The 20,932-nt window shown below is 39.2% G+C and overlaps 3 protein-coding genes across 38 annotated transcripts in view; 1 reads left to right on the top strand and 2 right to left on the bottom strand.

Annotated features, from left to right (window-relative positions):
• The first annotated feature begins 475 nt into the window (after positions 1–475).
• Positions 476–13,366, top strand: dpys (dihydropyrimidinase). Its single transcript, XM_044208095.1, has 9 exons — positions 476–881; positions 2,494–2,652; positions 2,854–3,033; positions 6,007–6,196; positions 6,588–6,744; positions 7,031–7,172; positions 8,100–8,242; positions 11,131–11,338; positions 11,732–13,366. Exons 1-9 carry the CDS (start codon positions 630–632, stop codon positions 11,789–11,791), a joined length of 1,491 nt encoding a protein of 496 aa, XP_044064030.1. The 5' UTR covers positions 476–629; the 3' UTR covers positions 11,792–13,366.
• LOC122881643 (dendritic cell-specific transmembrane protein) lies at positions 13,021–16,485 on the bottom strand. Its single transcript, XM_044208097.1, has 4 exons — positions 16,469–16,485; positions 15,205–16,283; positions 14,773–15,105; positions 13,021–14,668 (listed from the first exon to the last, which is right to left on the bottom strand). The coding sequence occupies exons 2-4, from the start codon at positions 16,249–16,251 to the stop codon at positions 14,609–14,611; spliced, it is 1,440 nt and encodes a 479-aa protein (XP_044064032.1). The 5' UTR covers positions 16,252–16,283; positions 16,469–16,485; the 3' UTR covers positions 13,021–14,608.
• Positions 16,486–18,243: 1,758 nt separating this feature from the next.
• Positions 18,244–20,932, bottom strand: part of rims2a (regulating synaptic membrane exocytosis 2a) — a 154,861-nt gene continuing 152,172 nt past the window's right edge. For all 36 annotated transcript variants that reach the window (XM_044207214.1, XM_044207216.1, XM_044207213.1 and 33 more), the window contains one exon: positions 18,244–20,861. In XM_044207214.1, the coding sequence (XP_044063149.1) occupies positions 20,658–20,861 (204 nt within the window). In that variant the 3' untranslated portion in view covers positions 18,244–20,657. The remainder of the gene's footprint in view (positions 20,862–20,932) is intronic.

Genomic DNA, 20,932 nt, shown 5'->3' with positions numbered 1-20,932 from the left:
TAATTTACTTATTTTAACCGTAACCGTGAGTTTAACAAGTACTTTGGGTGCCTAAACCTAACCAAACTACGGCCGTTGCTGGTTGCTGGACATTCGCAGGATTATACACGAAAAAATGGTGCATTACCTACCGACAGATATCACAGATATGCGGATACGTTGGAGGCCCCTAGCGAGTCACTCTGGCCATGGCTTCCATCATTTTACATTTGGGTGGCACTTTTAAAACGGGCTTGTGTTGGCCAAAAATAACTTCAAATGCGTGCAGTAAAAGTCAGTTTAAAACACTCCTCACCTGGCTGGATTAATTGGAAACCTCTGTTCAGAAAGCTGCCAACAGCTGTAGCCCAAATCATCACGCAGAGGGCGGATCGCTGAGTTCATTATATCCCCATTGTAAGGTACTGAACAGGGCGGTGTCTGACATGTCAAGCAGCTGAATAATTACCAATGTTCGGCTGCAACTCGTTGGACATCCATATCTCACATGAACTTTGGAGCTGACCTACATGCGTTTAAGTCTCCGAGCACCGCTCACTGACTGTACTCTGCTGTGACTCCTGTTCAGTTTGCACAAAAACACAATATTTGATACATTTGAAACCCCCCCTCAGTTGCGCGCAGCAGGGATGGCAGAGCCCAGCGGGATCTTGATAAAAGGAGGTACAGTTGTGAATGAGGACTGCTCCGTGATCGGCGACGTCTACATTGAAAATGGGAAAATAGTTGAAGTTGGACGGAATCTGCAGATCCCAGCGGGAGTGCGTGTCATTAATGCCACCGGTAAACTGGTGATCCCGGGCGGCATCGACACGCACACACACATGGAGCTGGCGTTCATGGGCACCAAGGCTGTGGACGACTTCCACACCGGAACCAAGGTGACGATATTTTCTTTGCATTGCCTCAGATAGAAAAGGACGGGTTCCTGACACATTCAAGTGCATCAAGGTAGACACAGACAAACAGAATAATAACTGAAGCGGTATTGCCTTCACTTTAAGGCGCTATATTGATATCCACTACCTTTTTAATTAAAAATGTTCAAGTAGTAGAAAATGGAAATACTAAAGTACAAGTACCTCAGAATTGTACTTAACTACAGTATTTGAGTAAATGCATTTACTTTCCACAACTGAATGCTATAATAACCAGACTTTCCACACTGTCTTGAATGTAAATGAATGAATAATGAATTTCCTGCCACTTGTAGTAAACACCTGTATGACATTTACTGACGCGCTATAGGTGTTTGTGGTATTAGTACTTCATTTATTTTACTTGAATGGTTAAAATATTTTAGTCTAAAATGAGTTTGTGCTATTTATCGTCATGTTGGGGTTTTATTTTGAAGGTTGTGACCAGAAGTGTATTTTGAACTTGTCTGATTTAACACGTGCGCACACATAATCTGAAAGGTGCTCAAATCTCAAAGGTGCAGAAATATATTTTTGAACAAAGAACCCTGCACGAACATATTACTTTCCTTCAGAGTTAGTCAGTCCACCTCATGTTTATGTTACTTTGTCCACACCTTGTACATTACAGTTTAACAGGCTGCTATACAAGTGACTCCTCATAAATCAAATACCAATTAGCAGCTTGTGTCAGCTTTATTATTAAGTATGACAATTACAAGTTATATAATTGAGGTGTCAGGGTGACATGAAGCAGCTTACAGAGGGACAAAGAGGCCAGAGAGTCACTGTCTGAATGCATCAGTCACAACACTGCAAAATGTTGTGATGTGACTGATGCATTCAGATATGTAGACGTCACAGCAAATTCTCCCCAACACTGACTAAACAGCATCTTAAACTGCATTCTTAATCGCATCATTCTGAATCAACACCTGTCAAAAACCCAACATTATGAGCTTCACATAGGTAGTATGTATGAAGCAGGGCGGCTTTATTAGGTTGTACGTTGTTCCTGTTATATTGTTCACCAAAATGAGCTGTATTATTTAAGCCATATCTATGGTATCAGCGATTTCCGTTCCCACTCATTCACTGACGTGGATGACTGACTGACATTGAATAATCCGTCCAACGCAGTGCTGATAAAGGTGTCACAGGTTACTGCAGTATGTTGAGCAACGTGAAGCAACATCTACAGACATGAAAACCATAGCGTTTAGCATCTGTACTTTTAGCTGTTCAGGAGAGTTTGTTGTTACATCCGTTGACAGTTATCTGTTTTCATCCAGTATAAACCTGCAGCACATGATTCAATATCATAGTGATGTGTCCTTATATCAAATAGTCAATGATAGAAAGTTGGAAAATGTTAGATAATGTTGATGCTTTTAATTTAAAAGTTTTTTCAGGCCTTCTTCTAAACCTCTGCAATAAATATCCCACAGGAATCAGTCAATTCTTGAAACTATTTGAGATTTTTATTTTATTTTAAGCATTCCTACCACACAGTTTGGCAGCATTCACGAGTGTATCTTTAACTTGCGTCTGTGTGGCAATGTGTGTGTTTCACCAGGCCGCTCTAGCAGGAGGGACCACAATGATCCTGGACTTTGCCATCCCCCAAAAGGACAAGTCTCTCCTGGAGGCCTACGACTGTTGGCGTAAGACAGCTGACCCCAAAGTTTGCTGCGACTACTCGCTGCATGTCGCCGTCACGTGGTGGAGCGACAAGGTGAATGAGCAGATCATTATTAATAAATACAAAAAAACCAATTTATGTTGGCAAAGTGTTGCAACTATGTTTGCCTATTCCAAATAATTTGAGGTCAGAAATGACAGCAAATGGAAGTTACTGTTAAGAATAAGAGGCATATATGAGTATATCCCGGTTATTATTCCTCCATGTATGTCTCCAAACCTTTTTCTTCTGCAGGTCAAAAAAGAGATGCAGACCCTGGCCAAAGAGAAGGGAGTGAATTCCTTTAAGATGTTTATGGCCTATAAAGATATGTTCATGCTGCAGGACTCTGAGCTATATGCTGCCTTCTCCCAGTGTAGGGACATTGGAGCTATAGCTCAGGTGCATGCTGAGAATGGAGACCTGATTGCAGAGGTTAGTATGAGCAAATGTGACCTGTTTATGAACTAGAGTGAATTCATGGAAACCGGCAGTAAGGAAGGACTTGCTCGTAGTGAAGAGGCGCTGTGATGTTTGTTTTTCCCCATTTCTGTTATAATGTTTGTGATTTCCACTCTTAATACTTACACTACCGTGCATGATAGAGCTGTGTCAAGTCATAGGTTAACCTTCAATTTCAAACAGGCATTAGACTTGTTCTATGCATTGAAAAGTGAGGCAAAACTATTATACTAAAATGATCAAATGTAGCCTATAAACATTTATGAAATAGACTTAGTCTAAAGTAGTCTTTCCCTCTGACACAGGTGTGTTTTGCGGTCCCTTCATTATGTGTTTTTTGACCTGCGGCGAGTAGTAGAGAGTAGTTTTCGACCGCAGTGTAGGCCTACTGTTTGGCAAAAGTGGTCATTATACATGTTTTCATTGTGTAAAAATGTACCTTGAATTTTGGACTTGATACGAATTGTTTCTTTTCAATAAATATTTTTGTATGTGTAATTGTTTGGATGCACACCAGTCCGAAACAAACAAGCAGGAAGAACACCTCAGATTATTATTCTACATTATTATTATTATTATTATTATCATGTAGGCCTATAAAGACACTGCATTAGTCAAGAATTTTCTACATTGGGTGCTGCAGTTAAATTCAGACTGTGTATAGAATATAACTACAACAGCGCGGAGTGGATGGCATCAAAAGAGCCACCAGCGCAGGATAAAATGACCTGTATGGCAAAATGCAAACACAATATAACGTTCTGTAAATGCCTGAAGTGCTGGGATGCTGTTTGTAGGAAGTGCACACCCAAGGGGCTGAATGTCTGCGCAAAGTGTGTTTGAGCAACGCCTAGCAGAAATAATCACAAAATCAATACATTCTAATAGTGGGTCAGTTTTACCTGTTGGCAGTTTTAGGTATGCAGCGGTTCTAGTGTTAAGCTACTGACTTCCTGCTGAAGTATGTTTTTTTTGTTTGTTTTTTTTTTGATTTGTTAGTAGTATTATGGAGTATAACAAATACCGCTACAACTCAACACTTTTTACATTCGCACATAATAGTATTAGTTTCCATTAGTTTCCATTAGTTCCCCATTCTAAGCTCAAGCAGTATGGTTAATTATTTGGTAAATATTCAGAATTTAACTAGTAGAAACTGGTGGTCATTCTTCCTAGCATGGACAGTGACAATTGACCAACAATGCTCAAATCTGAGCAAAATCAGTCCTAATCGTCCCCCAACTAGAGAAGCATACGTGCTACAGCCCTTTTTTAATCAGGAAAAGTTTGGTAAGGGAAGGTCTGTAAATAGTGTCTATGTGTAAACACACCACAGTCCATAAACAATTATTGGTTAATGTTTTAACCATGATGGTGGCTAAGTGTGTCTTCATGCAAGATCCAAGTGTCCAACCCAGTCGGCAGAATAAAATTTATTTATAAATGTACGTTTCTGCAAACCACAGATACATGCAATCTGCACGTGTCTAACATTTAATCTCTACATTTCAAACGCTGTGGTTGGTCTAGTTAGGTTTAGGCACAAAAACCACTTGGTTAGGATTAGGAAAAGCTCATGATTTGGGTTAAAATACCCAGTGTTGTCACTAAATGGCTTGTAGAAATGTCCCTGTGATATGTATTGTACAAATGTTGATATGATACGTATTAGATGTATTAAAACGTACAGATTGCACATATCTGTGGTTTGCAGAAACGTACAATTGATTAAAAAAAAATTCTAGCAACTGGGCTTAAGTCTTAGAAGAATAGACATTGTAGCAGTAATAGTAGTATATAAAATTCGATAAAAGGCTCTTCTTTAAAAGTAATGTAGAACTTGCATTTTAAAATTAGAAAATTCTGAAAGTAGGGACATGTTGATCTCAGTGTTTTCCCCTGCATATTCCAAAGGGTTTAAGGTTCATTGACACTGTCTGTTGAAGCAATGAGAGCAAATGTTTAGAAAAGCAATGTGAAGAAATACCACAAGCGGCTTGTGCTCTGTCCAATGTCTACAATGTCAACATGGTTTGATATGTCCCAGCCAGAGAAGCCCCAGTGTAATTAGTAACATTAAGCACACCTGCTGTGCTGGTTCCAGGGCCTCTGTACTTTGCATAATGGCTCACTGGCATAACTTAGAATGCTAAAATGGAATGGAGCCATAATTATTGATATTATTTACACCTGTGTTTTTCTGCTTTAACTATTCAATTCAATTTTATTTATATAGCGCCAATTCATAACAGAAGTTATCTCATTGCGCTTTTCCTATAGAGCAGGTCTAGACCGTACTCTTTATAATATTAATTACAGAGACCCAACAAATCCCACCATGAGCTAGTCAAAATGGCCAATTTTTTTTCTTATAAATGTGTTTGTATTTTCCAAATCATCTTTTTTTTTTTTTTTCAAATGTCATTACAACAATTCACCACTAGGAAGCAGCAAATTCCAAAAAAGAGAAACACTTGGGTCTCTTGTGGTGGGGAACACATGATTAATGCTGTCACTGGGAAACATGAATTTGTATTGTGAACCCAAAGTTGGGGTCCTTTGGGCCCTCTTTGACGGCTCAGAAAAAAACACACATTACAATGTTCTACCAGGTTGATAGCTCATGACTTTTCCTAATTTCATGAGACTTGATTATACACATGATTTTGAGCTGGTTTTAAAAAGGTCAAAATTAATGGAAACAAATATATTTAAAGGGAAAAATTTGTTTGATTTTGCAATTATTGGTTAAGATGTTTTAAAACACTGCTTTTGCTTGTTGGTTCATGTTTTCAGATGCTCCTTGCAGTATTTGTTTAGTTAGAGCTGTATCAGTTATAGTCCGTTCCCCCTCTGCGTGGACAGACACCGTGCTGTTGTTAACCTTTCATCTCTTTTAACCTTTTATGCTGCCTCGTTGTCCCTGTCCCCGCTGGGACTCGACAGGGGGCTAAGAAGATGCTGTCCATGGGCATCACAGGGCCAGAGGCCCATGAGCTGTGTCGGCCGGAGGAGGTGGAGGCCGAGGCCACCCAGCGAGCCATCACTATCGCCCACGCTGTCAACTGCCCGCTGTATGTGGTCCATGTCATGAGCAAATCTGCCGCCAAGGTGGTGTCTAATGCACGCAGAGATGGTGAGTGTGGGCTTGCTGCCACCTGCTGTTGAAAGAGGGCAAAGTTGAGAGATGATGGACCTACGTGGCCTTTTTAAAGGCCAGAACCAGTATCAGTGTTCATATTTGGTCTTGATATTCAATGTCTTTTTCATGCGCAAAAAGTTCAATTATTCAGTGTCTCCACATGATTTTTCTTCTTCTTGTCATGGTGGAAAAGCCTCTGGAACACTGATAAAGATTGTAAACGCGAGGTTGACTTATTAAGCTTTTCCTGAAGTTTTTAGCCATATTCCATGGCCTTCTTCAGCAGGTGGAACTTGCTCAGGTGTCATCATATGACCTGTGAAACAGTATAATGAGAAACTTCTAACTTTAATTTAGCCAACGTGTTTTTTTCCTCCCTCTACAGGGCGTGTGGTGTTCGGGGAGCCCATTGCAGCTGGACTAGGCACCGACGGGACTCACTACTGGCACGAAGAGTGGGCCCATGCTGCTGGCTTTGTCATGGGTCCTCCTCTCAGACCTGACCCCAGCACCCCTGGGTACCTCATGGACCTACTGGCCAAGTAGGTGGAACTAAAAGTCTAGCAACCAGTAATGCCACCACAGATTATAAAAATCTCATGAAAGTGCTGGTGAAATTCCTAAGTGTGCTTTGTAATTTAGCATTTGTGTTTCGGAGCAATTGGTTTTTGTGTAGAATGAGGATGCTGACGCTGACAGGCTAGAATTTACGCAAATAATAATTCTGACTAAATAATTATGACTGTGAGTATTTGTTATTTTTTTTATTCATTCCAGCATCTATTCTGTCATTCATCCATACATGTATTTATCCATCAAATGTGCTAGTGATGATCTCAGTGTGACGGGGACGGACAACTGCACCTTTTCTGTGTGCCAGAAGGCTCTCGGCAAAGACGACTTCACCAAGATCCCTAATGGAGTGAATGGAGTGGAGGACCGGATGTCTGTCATCTGGGAGAAAGGAGTGGTTTGTCCTCATAATAATAATATGAATGCACTTTATCAGACATTGTTCAACACTGAGACTTAAGTCTGAAACAGCAGAAGTGTGAGCTGCATGATCTGCTATTAACAGCTATTATGCATCTTCCTGTCGGTATCCATGTAATTACAGCGTTCGCAGTGATGCGGCAGTGGGCTGAATAAAAAGATGCATAAAACAGGCCAAATGACGACATAACCACAAATTGGGCTTTTTAAATTGAAAAGTCCCTATTTGCATGCAGTTTGCGTCAGCTTGATTCTTCTTACTGTGATGCATAGTCAAGGCTGATCGCACATCGTCTATGGAGGCCAAATTATTGGGGGAATATGCATCATTTAGGCACAGTCTCACTTGAAATTATAAGGCTTCCACAGGGGCCCCTTTGCTGAAATCAAATTGTAAAGATTTGTCATGCCTTGGGCCCCTGTGTTTGCATCTACACAACAGTGGGCAGGGGTCCATTGTACATTTTTTTTAATCCCTAGTGGGCCATGTACATACATGAATGTTATTGTTAGGCTAAGAATGTATACTCTTTTAAATGTATTAACTCTACTCGTTCTACGTTTCTCATCATTCTATTTATTTTAAGCAAGTATTTCTGTTTTTCTACAATACAAACAGAAAAGGCAATAAACTCTGGGAGCTGCAGATTGCTACAAAAGAGCAGACGTTGCATTTTCTCACCGTTGTCGTGAGGACGGTGTTTCAGCCCGGCTGCCCCAAGGCCACTGGAAAGATTTACCACATGCAACAGTGCTTACACATCACACATTAGATGATATTTTGGCGGAAATGAGTTGCTTGCTGCACAGTTAAGCACTGACCTTTGGTCTCCTAATTCTGTATTTTGTCATCCACTGTGGCCCCTAACTCAAACCAGCTGCTTTGTGCATTTCCTCCCCTCAGCACAGCGGCAAAATGGACGAGAATCGATTCGTAGCCGTCACCAGCAGCAACGCAGCAAAAATATTCAACTTCTACCCGCAGAAAGGCCGTATCGCCAAGAACTCGGATGCTGATGTGGTTATATGGGACCCCAAGAAGACAAGGTGAGGACCTGACTCCAGCCATTCAGCGATATGGGAGAAAGCTTTTGAAACAGAGCAGGAAAAGAAAGCTCTCGCACACTATGTGTGTACAGTTTGAAATGTGTACGACTCCAATGCACATTCTCAATGCTCTCTTATCGCTCAGTATTAAGTTAAACATTTCTGCCAGTGCTATCAGCAGCTTCAACTGCAGATGGTGCTGCTGAAACATTGGGCCGACTTGAAAGCATGTCTTCAGGGTGTCAAGCAGTCGGTTGAATAAGATAAGGTTTATAAAGTTTAGCACTAAAGCATGCAGGCTATAGATACAGGCAACTAAAAAGAGATGTGATGCATCTTTCATCTTGTGCCACCTCAACACACACACACTAACCCCACCACGTAAGCTGATTACGTCTGTGCTATCCAGAAGTCAGGGTATGTCATCACTTATCTACAGCTGCAAATTAAAGCATAACACAATTTACATATGAATCACATTCATCAGTCATTAAAAAAAGACTGTTGGAATGATTAATTCTTTTCCATGTTTGGGTATTTTTTAGGCAGGATTTTAACACACTTACATAAGCTAAGCATCAGTGGGACGACGCTGATGGGTCATGGTGAGGATCTTAAAGATGACGAATATTTCACGTGGGAGCTAAACCAATTTGCATAGTGCAGAACACACAGTATTAAGGCTATTTTCAGTAACCGGCTCAGAATATCATAAGGCTGTATATAAAAATGGATCATGCGATTGTTTCTTTCCGTTTTCTTATTATTCTAACAAAGTCCCAGAAATGGTTCGGAGGACAATATGCTGTTCTGTGGAGCACATGCACAGATGCAGGCACGGAGGACAGTTTGCATTCCAGTAGCTTGCGTACTGTAGCACACTCAGGCTTATATAACCCAGAATGGTTACTGCACTGCTCTGTTTGCTGGAGAATCTGGGCTGAGCCCCTCAGGGAAGTCACTAACCGCTGATGTGAATTGGAGAAGAACACATTACACCCCAGTGTAATTTGCTGTAAATGAGTTCACTGGTAACATTGGAAAAGCTTGTGTGAGACCCGATACCTTCACAGTCCTTACTGTGGAGGAATTTACTTTTTTTTTTTTTTTGGATCCTCTGAGGCCTGTCATCCTCAGACATCTCCAGTTTGTTTCTGTCTTTACCATGTGTTCATGTCTGTAGATGTTATAATTCCTTTCAAGCATGAGAGCACCTGTTTGATTGCTGCAGCCGTGAATTCATCTGTGAAACTGCGTAATTAATTGCCCACAGCGCAAATGTCGCTTCATAACATCCGGGACCAGGGGCCACAAACAGTTGCATAACCAGAAACGCCTAGGATGCTCAGTCAGTTGCCTTGTGTCTCATAATTGGGCTACTTGAATAATGAGGACACATCTTGTTTTTGTCAGTCCACACTAGGCACAGTGTCTGCCCTTACAAAATAAAAGGAAATGAGCATGTGTGAATGGGGGAAAAGGGCTCACAAAAGAAAGACATTCAATGTGTTTCAGGGAACTGGCTGAGTCAGACTTATTTCACTGTTCCCAGTTGAGTTAGTCTTTTCACTCAAATATGATTTATTTGTTAGACATCATCAATCTGTACTGAGCAGAGCATTTGATTATTTTACTTTGAAATGTTGTAATTGGCTTTCCCTCTAAGAGATTTTCTACATTTTCCAGAAAGTCCTTCAACCACCCTAATAAGAATGTGCTTGAAACTGCATTAAGTTATTACTATTAGTAACAACACGCAGTGGTTGAAGCACGCAGATTCTTTACTTAAAGCGGACTCTGCAGCTCCACAGAGCGTTTTTGTGCCTTTCAGCTTATATTAAATTAAATTTTGGCTGTACAGTCCGCAACTTTACAGTTTCGGTTCACTCTCACTGCTTTTAGCGTCATTTTTGGCCAGTGCATGCAGCTGTTTTCAGTGAAATAGTTAGCAACTAGCTAGTTAACACTGTGGAGCATCTAGCAGCTGAAAATATTTTTCTTAGGAGATAGTGGATAGACAGAGCTAAAAGAAGAGTGAATATTGGATTTAGATTTATCAGGTGGACAGAAACAAAACTCCAAATGAATGCTTTGTTGCTCTGCGTCTGCTGGATGTGTGGTAACTATTTGCTAAAATGTTTCCCATATCAACTTTAAAATATATATATTGTGTGGTTGTTTGTTCTCAAACAATGCATTTTACAAGCTCATCATGTGCCTGATATGTAAAATCTTAATCAGCAGTCTACATCAGATAAATGTAGTGGAGTAGAAGTTTATGTAGCATAAGAAGTACTAATACCTCAAACCGGTATTTGGTTAGATTCACACTGGTTACATTGTTACATGTGGTTGGTGAGAGATCATAGCAGTAGTATAGCACAAACAGATTAAATTATATGTTTTGAATAAATCCATGAGTGCTTTTAGGTAAATAGTTTAAAGTGTTATAATAATTTCTGCCAATAAACTCCATTTCAGCCATCCTAAATTTGTTTGTGTGAAAACTTGAAAGTGGTGTCTGTCTTGCATCTCTTCATCAAAGTTCATTCTTATTCAAAATCTCACTCCAGCCTTTTTAGAGAAGATAACATCACATGATCAAAAGTTGTAAATAATGCATTATATTCTATTGCTTGTTGCTGCAAAGTAAGCGAGCTGCAGTAACTCGATGGTGTGTATGAGTACATCTTGGCCTCATTCAATCAGTTTCAGATTAGAACGGGATGTATTTAAGTTTCACAATCGCTTTATGTTTTCTTTTTTCAGCTTGGTATTCAGAAAGCATGCATTGATTACCTCACTTATCACAAGGGCTGCATGTGATAAAGAAGTTTGGTTTTAATAACTGTTTGCAAACCTGTGGTTGTATCTTTGTGTCTTGGTAGGAAGATATCAGCCAAGACCCACCACCAGGCTGTGGACCACAACATCTTCGAGGGCATGGAGTGCCACGGTGTCCCTGTCATCACCATCTCCAGAGGCAAAGTGGTCTATGAAGATGGGCAGCTAAAGGTGTCACCAGGACACGGCAAATTCATCCCCAGAAAACCCTTCTCTGAATTTGTTTACAAAAGAATCAAGCAAAGGGAGCAGGTCAGTCAAGCCCCACAAGTTTCATTTCTAGAAAATAACACCCCAGTTAGTGAAATGTTTCCACTCAACACTGGTTTCCTTAAACCGCGTGCTCCAAGTCTGTGCCCGAAATCACTCCCTATTTGCTACTTGGTGCACGAAATTAGCTTTCAGCCATTTTATTTGAATGGAAAAAAGGACAATAAAACAATATGTATGTAAGAATGTGCATGTGCAATACTTATTTATATATTATATATTAAGTATTTATTAAAGCAGCTATAATCAATATTTGTAATTAAAAATGGATCAGGTGACTATAAGTAATATGAAATGAGAAGCAACCAGATCCTGATAAGGTACTGTAGACAAAGGTCACTTAACCTTTCTGTCTGCTTTGTATTTGGCCTGCAGGTGGGGAAACCTACAGCTGTGATCAGAAAGCCCTATGAAGGCAAAGTCATTGCTGTATGAACAACTGACCTAGAAGATGAAAGGCACTTTGAATGCCCAGCTGTGTGGCTCCAGTACAATCCAGAAGCTACCAAAGCCAAGACAACAGAGTGCTGTCTCACTGATAAACCTACTTAAAATAAACATACATACATTATTCAGTCATTTAAATCACTGTGTGCAGTAAAGGTGGTGGGGTTGGTCTTTAGGTCAACTCTGATAAACATCTAGGTCAATGTTCTGTTGGCAGATAATACCTTTGTTATATTTGTTCAACTGTGAAAAGTTTCAAGGTCAGCTCTGCTCAGTACACAGGTCAGTAGAACCCACTGTGCTGCTGAAAATTATATTTGCTCTAACATACATTATGCAATCATGTAATTCACGGTAAGGAATGAAAATGGAGCTTTTGCATTTGATTTCATGTTTAAAAAAGGGTGGTGTGATTCGAAGAGAGGATATTTCATCACTTTTATAGTGCATGCATTTTATTGTTATAAAATCATTTTTAAAAACTAGCTTTAGTTTTGAATGTGCCTGATTCTTCTTTTAATGTTTTAATTTTCAACCCCTTTTTCCTAAATGTTTGTTGCCATTGGTAATGGGACTGAAGTTTCTCACCCAAGAGCATCCTTCCTTTTGATTGAATATTCATTCAAATACACTGACATGCGTGAAAGTATTAAGGTTTACTTTGTTGACCCAAATTGACTCTGTATTTGCATACTCAGCAGGATTGCACATTATCATATGCACTCCATCTATGCCCATGTATGGACTGCATTCATTCCTTCCCACGGTAAAAGGGTCTGTGGCTGTCACCGAGCATCATGTGGCAGCTTCCTATTGGGCTGGCATGCTGGCGCGGTATTATGCCACAGGGCCAGTTGAGACATAATGTGAGCTTATCAGGTTGCCACACGGGTCAGTGGCAGCGTGTGAGTCACAGAAGGCCTACTCATCCTTGAGCTGTACCACTTCCTTCCTCTTGTCTCTGACAGTGGAAGGGATGGTGTGGGATTGTACAGTCCAGACTGAGTGTCTCTGAAAATGGTGATGTGCCCTGCTGGATTCTCTTTACAGTCATCTACAGATTCTAATTGGAGTTCATAGAAGTAAATAACAAGGAAGAATACACTAAAACATGTTTAATGTTGATTCAACTTTTAAAAATTGAGGTAATGATTCACATAAAATACTGAATCATCAGAATTCCACTCGTGTAACTGAAAGTAAGTCCAGGCAAACTATTTTACGAGAGTAGGAAAAACTATTCTTTTTTTTTTAATTAGACCGCATATAAGAGTCCACAATATAATATAACGGTCTGGTCTGCTCATTAAGAGCAATTTGAGGTTATGTGTCCCAAATGATGACAATAAGAAGAGTTTTTTCTTAACCAACTCTTTGCTGGTTTAATTTAATTCAAATAGGAAATTTCACTTTGATCAAATCTTAGACATAACAAATAAACAAATAATTTCAGAATAATGGAATTAAAAAAATATACATTGAATGAACGAGAGCAATGTTATACTTTGCAAGTTGATGTAAAACTGATGTGAAGGAGTTGAAATAAAAGCAAGTGTAGTTCCACTTTCTATCACCTGTGAGTTGTTAATGAACAGTGACAGTGTGTAAGTGGAAAGTGGACAGTGCTGTTCACTGCACATGTAGGGGACATCTGTCTTAGATTATGTAAGCAGATATCTCTGTGCTACACTCTGCAGGGGAGCATTACACATGGAGGTAAAATACCGAAGCCTGCCTCTGTATTTTAGAATCTGTTTGGTGCTCTGTTATCTAAGACAAATACAGAAGAGTGCTTGTAAATAATAGGATTCACTGCTACCCTCATGAATGCATAATTGTAAACTTAAATTATTGATACAGAGTAAAATGAAACATACAATGGCTCCAAAAAGTCTTTTATGGGACTTTTATTTAAAGGGATAGTTTGGGTTTTTTGAAGTGGGGTTGTATGAGGTACTTTATAGTCATATATTTATTGTTAAAAATATCCCATTAAATATAATATAGAAAAGTATCTACAGTATACATGTAGTGAAAAAAAACTACATATAACATTACAACAAGACAATTCAGTAACAAAAAACAGTCTCACACACACACACACACACACACACACTTAAACAGTCACAAAAATTATTTAAAATATCAGAAAGTAGAAGTTTAAACTCCTTCAGATGTGTCACTTTTTCAGTTAAATCCAGTTGTAAGGTGTATAGTACTGGAAACCAGTCTTCCCCAGTGTAGAGTTGGTATGAAGAACTTTTTAATCTTTCCTAGACTGTGATTTTCATACAAGATATCTCCATAATCCAGTGTAGTATAGTGCATAGTATAATGGATTGTATAATGGTGTTCTGTTTTGAAAGGAGAAAAAAGCTCTGTCTGCTGTGCTGTATCTATTAGATTTCCATTATTAGTACAGATCAAAGCTCTTTGCTCTTAGGAAATGCACACAGTTTGTCTTTTTGGAGTTTAGAACAATCTGTAAATTAATAAGAGATCTGGAGGTCATCAAAAGCAGACTGTAACCTGAAGGTCAGGTTTGAGGTAGCGCCGATGGCAAATATGATTCTATCGTCCGTATAAAAATGGACATTGCAGTTTTCAGCTGGAAAATAAATATTATTTATATATGGAGTAAATAGCAGAAGGCCTAAAACAACAGTCAGACTCTACCTCTCTACCTACTTATCTAACGGAATATTATGATCAACAGTAACAAAAAATGTCCTCACCAGGAGACTTTCATATGTTTTCGTATGCTTCCTTATTCACAGAATCAAATATCATGCAGCCGAAATTTCCTCACACGATACCTTGTAGATCCTCTTTGGGCCTGAAGAGCAGAGGGCACCAGAAATGTGGCTGAAAAAAAGAAGACAAAAAACTACAAAAATGAAATTTCACTTTCCTTATGCGTTCTACACAAAGATTTACGAACTTAACTGTTGCTGTACAGTAATGCATACCTTAAAACAGAGTGATGTGAGGCTGCAGATGTTTTTCTCCTTCTTCCTTTTTAATCTCTTCCTCAGGATTTTGGCATGCAGGTATTCCACTCTCTCCTCCGCAGCAGTGGAGAAAAATCGCTCACAGACCATCAGCCTGAGCTGGGCCACTTTGGCAGCCATCAGAGCCATAATGAGCAGAGTGAGCAGGATGGCAGCCAAAGGAACTACAGAGTTATAGAGCAGCAGCCTGGGTTTAGGAAGACATTTCTTCTCAAACAGGGTCACAGAGTAGGAAAAGTCTTTTTGATGGTTTTCCTCACCTAATGGTATACCTATTAAAGTTGCAATCCCCTGAGAACATAAATGAAGAGGTATTCAGTGGCTGTCTGACTGGAACAAATACTGTAAATGCAGAATCAGTGGGTCTTACACTTTCACAAACATACTTACTTTGATGCTCATTAACAATGGGACATGGAATGGTTCCAGCTCTGATAACTTGGTGGTTATAATATCAACAAAACAGTACAATAAGGCATCCACAGTTATAAATATGACCCAAGATACAAAATGGGAGACAACAGGAACACTAAATCTCAGCATAGCTCTCCCCTCTCTGGCGGTGGGATGGGCGGAGGGGACAGCAGTGTACAATTTTTCTTCCTCTGGTGTGAGGGGGAGGACGTGGGGCTTTCCTTCCGCCTTCTGCTTCTCATCAAAACTAACAAATTTGCTGCTGATGAACCTGTTTTCGTATTTCCTGTCATTGCAGAATTTCTTTATGTGCAGCGCTATAAACATCATGAGCACGAGGAAGCTGATGGCAGGAAACAGCCGCTCGGTCACAGAGGAGACTGTATTCATGAGGGACTGTACATACTTTACAGTTTCATTCAGCTTCTGCTCTGCTTCAGTGAGTTTCTCTCTGAATTGTTCTGATTCCAGTCTGGGTGAAACCTTGAGTTGAGAGTCAAGGTTCAAAACCCCTAAATCTGTAACCCCCTTGAGCATGTTTCCAATCCACTTCAACATCTTCACATAGTTACTGAATGGAGCAATGATGGCTGCTTTCTTGGCCTTCAGGTTGCAAATCATACTCCTGACCAGGCCTGTGAGGTTCTCCAAGGTGTTGCGTATATTTCCAAGAACCACTAAACTGGTCCCAGCTGTCAGGAGCAGGTTCCGACTCTTCTTCATGAAAATAGAGATCACAAATAGAGTCCCCAAGCACCTTACTCTCTTTGATAGGAAGAGGGCAACTGTCAGTAGTGTCCCAAAGCAGCCAGCAATCCCTCCAGCCACAGCTAGCTCATAGCTCAGGGTGGAGATGAGGTACAGGAGGAGCAGGGAGCTGAGCAGGAGGCTGGAGAAGCTACAGGTGAGGAGGAGGGTGAGAGTAATTTGAAAGCCATCCCTTTTACCAGTTATGAAAACATCCAAAGCCAGATAACTGATATCTTTGAGGCTCTGTTTTATTGCAATCCATGAGAGTAGCATATTGAAGAAGATAGTGGGGTTGAAACCCAGCACTGCCACATTGAAAAAAAAAGAGGTTAGATGAAAAGATAATTGCAAAACATATACAGCATTTAATTCTCAATTCTATAGCTTAACCTTTCTGTCAAAACTGAAATCTGAAAAGACACATTTGAATGTCAAAATTCTGTATATATTATTGTATAACATTAATTGAATGAAATCAAAAAGTACAAACCTGCAGTTTAGAGCTTGACATCTATTCATGCATGTAGTTTGCAGTCTCCTTAAATACGGCTAAAACAGGAACTCTTCTGGTCCCTCAAACCTCAGTCATTGGTCATTTCTCAGTCATCCCTATTTTTCATCCAAAAGCAGAAGCAACCAGAGGCTAGTATAAGGCTGAATGTTGACTGTGTGAGATTTGATTGTGCTTTTGGAGTAAAAATCCAGTATTTTATTGAGGATTGCAAGGCTGTATGCCACTAACATATGAATAAGTTCAGATTACTTGGTGAATACACCCTAAGACATTCCAACTACAGCACTGTACTATAATAATCAAGGTTGAATGCTTTCCCTTGAAAGCAGCTATCTAATTCAGATCTCTACTTTCAAGAGGGAAAATAATAACAATGTTGATAGGCGGGTCTATAACAGCTTCACCCTGAACAGCTGCTTGTGAAAGTAGTAGAAAGAGTCAGTGTGTAGGTTTTTGAAAAGCCTGTGAAACTGTCACATACAATAACTTAAACAAACTAGGTGAAAGAGTGAGATGCTGTTTAGTTTTAATCAAGCGGCAACTTCCGGGGCCGAAAAACGAAGCCAACGTAGTGCCGAATGGCCACTTGAGGCTGGTTCCAAAAGCGAGTCAATTCCCATAGAGCCTCATGTTAAAATGCCCAACTTTACAGCAGAAATAAACATGTTTACAGCCTGGTACAAAAAACAGTTTTGGTCTGTTTTTCCCCTTCATGACAACTGTGAGGGGGGTGAATTTTTTTTTTATAACTCACCTGTTTAAATTATATTAAGGCTTAAAGTTATGCATAATTAAGGACGTGGCTGCTTTGAGTGACAGGTGGGTGCCCTATCAAGTGGCTTGTCGCTAGCTGGTACATCAACCAGGCTTCATTCGGCCCGCCTCAGCTCTACCTCTTTGCCTGTTTTTGGAGTCAGACACTGCCAAGATGGCGACTGCCGGAGCCACCGGGAGCCGCCCACCTTGAGCTTCACAACGTCAGAAACACTTTTATTTTACAATCTATGGTTTTAATGTAGAATTAAATAAAAACTTTGTTGCGATATTTCGAGATTTTTTTGCAATTTCTGTGTTTCCACTCAGATTTTTTATACAAAAATTGAAAATGCGCATAAAAACTGGTGGATGGAAACCCAGCTAGTGACAGTCTGTTGATCAGTTGGTCCACCACAACAACTATTGGATGGATTGCCATGAAATTATGTACAGATATTTGTGGTTCCCATGAATCCCATTGACTTTGACGATCCCCTGGCCTTAATCTCTAGCGGCACCATTTGGCTTTGAATGGATTGCCATGAAATGTGGTACAGACATTCATGTCCTCGTCAGGATGAATTGTAATGACTTTGGTTATGCCCTAACTTTTCATCTAGCGCCATCATCAGGTCAAAGTTTCAATTTGTTCAATACTTTGGTTTATGACCAAATACCCGCAAATCTAGTGACTACAGAAGTGATTAAAAAGTTAATTGAAAAAGTTTTTAGCAGTGAATCCTTTGCGATTTGATATAGTTTTTGTAGCTTGACCCATACTAGGGACTAATAGTCAGGATTTCTTGGCCTCTGCTATGTTAATTTTGACAATAATTTTTTTAATGTGCCTTTAACAAGCCTCCCAACTTTGATAAAGTGTAATACTAAATTGCTGGAGCGCCCCTTTAAGTTACTTCTTATGTACTTTTTCTACAGTTTAAGCATGTTACACTTGTGTGTGTATATGTTAATCTTATTATAACCCAACACTTGGCATCAGTGTAATATCAATTTTTTATTTTTAATTTGAAAAATAACTTACATAAATCTCTGTACTCAACCATACTTAACCAAGACATAGCCTTGGCATTAACACATTGCACCAAAAAGAGAAAATTAAAAGGCATTCAAAAGGATAAATAACATGTCTTTGTCATCATGAGAGGCATTTTTCCTGTTCCAAAAGAGTCTATCAATCTAATCATGGTAGCTTGTTTATTCAAATTCTGACATCTAAAGGTATGTACAATGAAAATTAAAATGAAAATATATACTGTAGCTTGTTACAGCGACAAGGTTTTCTTGGACATTAAAACGTATTATCGTCATATGGAAAAGGAAAAATGCCTCAGTTCAATTTCATTCAGACATACTGCAACTATAAGATTCATATACTTCCCATACATGAGAAGCATTTATAATTACTAAAAATAGAAAATAAAAAATAAACTGGTCTTGGCTTTTAAATAAAACTAACAAAAATATAGTAAATTAATTTCATTTTCATTAAAACAAGAAAAAAACATTTTCTGTGGCAATATCCCTTGTTATTTGAACTTGTGATTAGCTCATATTCACAAACAGTGCCTGTAAAATTGAACCACAGCAACATACATCTCTTGCATGTTTGCTGCCTCTTGATTAGGTATAGACCTCTTGCTGTACCGATACAGATTATTTTTGCATGTCCGTCAACAATACTGAAATAAAATACACTTGCAATCACAACTGTTTTGTCAACCTCCATTAAATATAAAATATTTTCCTTGTCACTTTTTTTTCTCAAAAACCTGAAAGAAAATATGATCTTGGGGGTGGAATGTTTTTGTTAAAACTTCAATAATTGGCCGTGGAAGACCAAGAACCAATTTGCTGAGTTCAATTTAAGGTGAGGGAGAAAAGTAATGAAGTTGACATGCACTGTACAAGAAACTGCAAAAATTCCAAATATCATCTTTATCAAAACATGCTGAGTTACTTTAAGGTGTGCCCAAGCCATGTTGCAGAAAATCCGTTTCAACATGCTTGTTAAACAAATCAAATCCAAAATAAAATACATATTGAAACAATACAGAACTGTAAAATAACCAACAGTCCTAAAATCTGGACAATATCAGGGGACTGAACAATGGAAGTAATGAATAGTACAATGAGAAGTACCCTGGGACAAGGAAGAAAAAGAGAAACATGTACAATTTGCACATAATGTTTATCTTTATAAGGCGTGAGCCTTTTACAATGAAATAAATAATTTACATTTATTTTCATTATCACTTTTTGTCACATAAACATTTTCTGTTAAATAACTCCAAAAGTTTCCTTTAAGTTTCCCTTATCTGCATGTCTGCAAAACACAGACTCATGAATGGTCTAAAGAATGATAAACAATGTCTTTTTTTTTTTAAATCACATTGTTGCATTCACTCCCCTTGAAAACCATGCACTAGTGAAATTTATCTTTAAAAATAATATAAATTGTTGAAAATGGCTGATCTGTTTTATTTATTTTTCTTCATCTTTTTTTTGCAAGTTGCAGCCTCAAGAAAATAATTTTCTTTTTTTTTTTAATTCAGCTAAATTTGTGTCCATGCAAATGAACTAAAAAGGAAAAAAAAATATTTTTTTCTCATTTAATTTTCATACAATATATCAACAGAGAAAGAAAGATGGTAGATTGTACATCTTTTCATGGGGTTTGGATCTTTACTGTATATTCTGGAGTGTTGATTGGTAGCCACTTCAATATTGCCTCTGATTAATTCTGAAGTCTTTCTGGTGATTACCAGTATGGTGTGATTCAGTACATAAACCTAGAGTATGCAGGGCATTTCTTTTGGGGTTTGGGGGAGCGTGGATATAAGCTGGGACACACCTCACCCAAAGTGATGGTCTCCAAAACTCCATCTACACAGCTAGGTCTGTTGGCGTGGCGTGACCAAGCATCTGGTTAGAAACACTGTCACCTCCTTCAGATACAAGTACATTGACATTAAAAGAAAAAAAAATAAAACAAATGAAAACAGAAAAAAAAAATAAATCAAAGCAAAACATTTATTTTTCATTCGAAAAGGGCTTCTGTAGAACTCGTTTAGCGGTTCCCAGCACTGACCCCCATGGCTTCGAATTGGATGAAAACCTGGAACTGACGGATTCCTCGTGCTAAGGAGTTCATTCCAGCTTCCTCCAAACAACAACAACAACAACACCCGGCAATCCTGGCCGCCAGGCGCTTGCAACACGCTCCGCCATGTGCACAATGTGCGCAACGTTTTTGCTTAAAACACAGGATCACTTTGCACCCCTAGAAACAGGCTCAGAAGACACAACATCAAGCATGCAGTGTAACCGGGGGGCGTGTCCTGTAATCGCAACACTGGCTGCTACAACAACGCTATCAGTCCACACGCTGCTATGATCGAGAGAAACTGTCCAGTGAGGATTGGGAAGCTCTTCTTGTCAGTGGAGCCAGAGTAGGGTCCACCAGTGAGGAAGGAGGAAAGAGCTTGAACCAGCCAATCACCATGTTGGACAGGTCTAGCTCATCTAACAGTATCTGAACTGCGCCCATGAATGATTTATGGTCCATACGTCCATAGTCACCCCAAACGATGACCTGCAGAGAAGAACACAGATAATTAAATTCATCAAAAGGATGAGACAGTTTAAACAGTGAGAAATTAAGTT

This window comes from Siniperca chuatsi, linkage group LG9, assembly GCF_020085105.1.
Source record: "Siniperca chuatsi isolate FFG_IHB_CAS linkage group LG9, ASM2008510v1, whole genome shotgun sequence".
Lineage (NCBI taxonomy): Eukaryota > Metazoa > Chordata > Actinopteri > Centrarchiformes > Sinipercidae > Siniperca > Siniperca chuatsi.
Note: the sequence above shows the minus strand (reverse complement) of the source record. Positions and strands in the feature narration are given on the sequence as shown.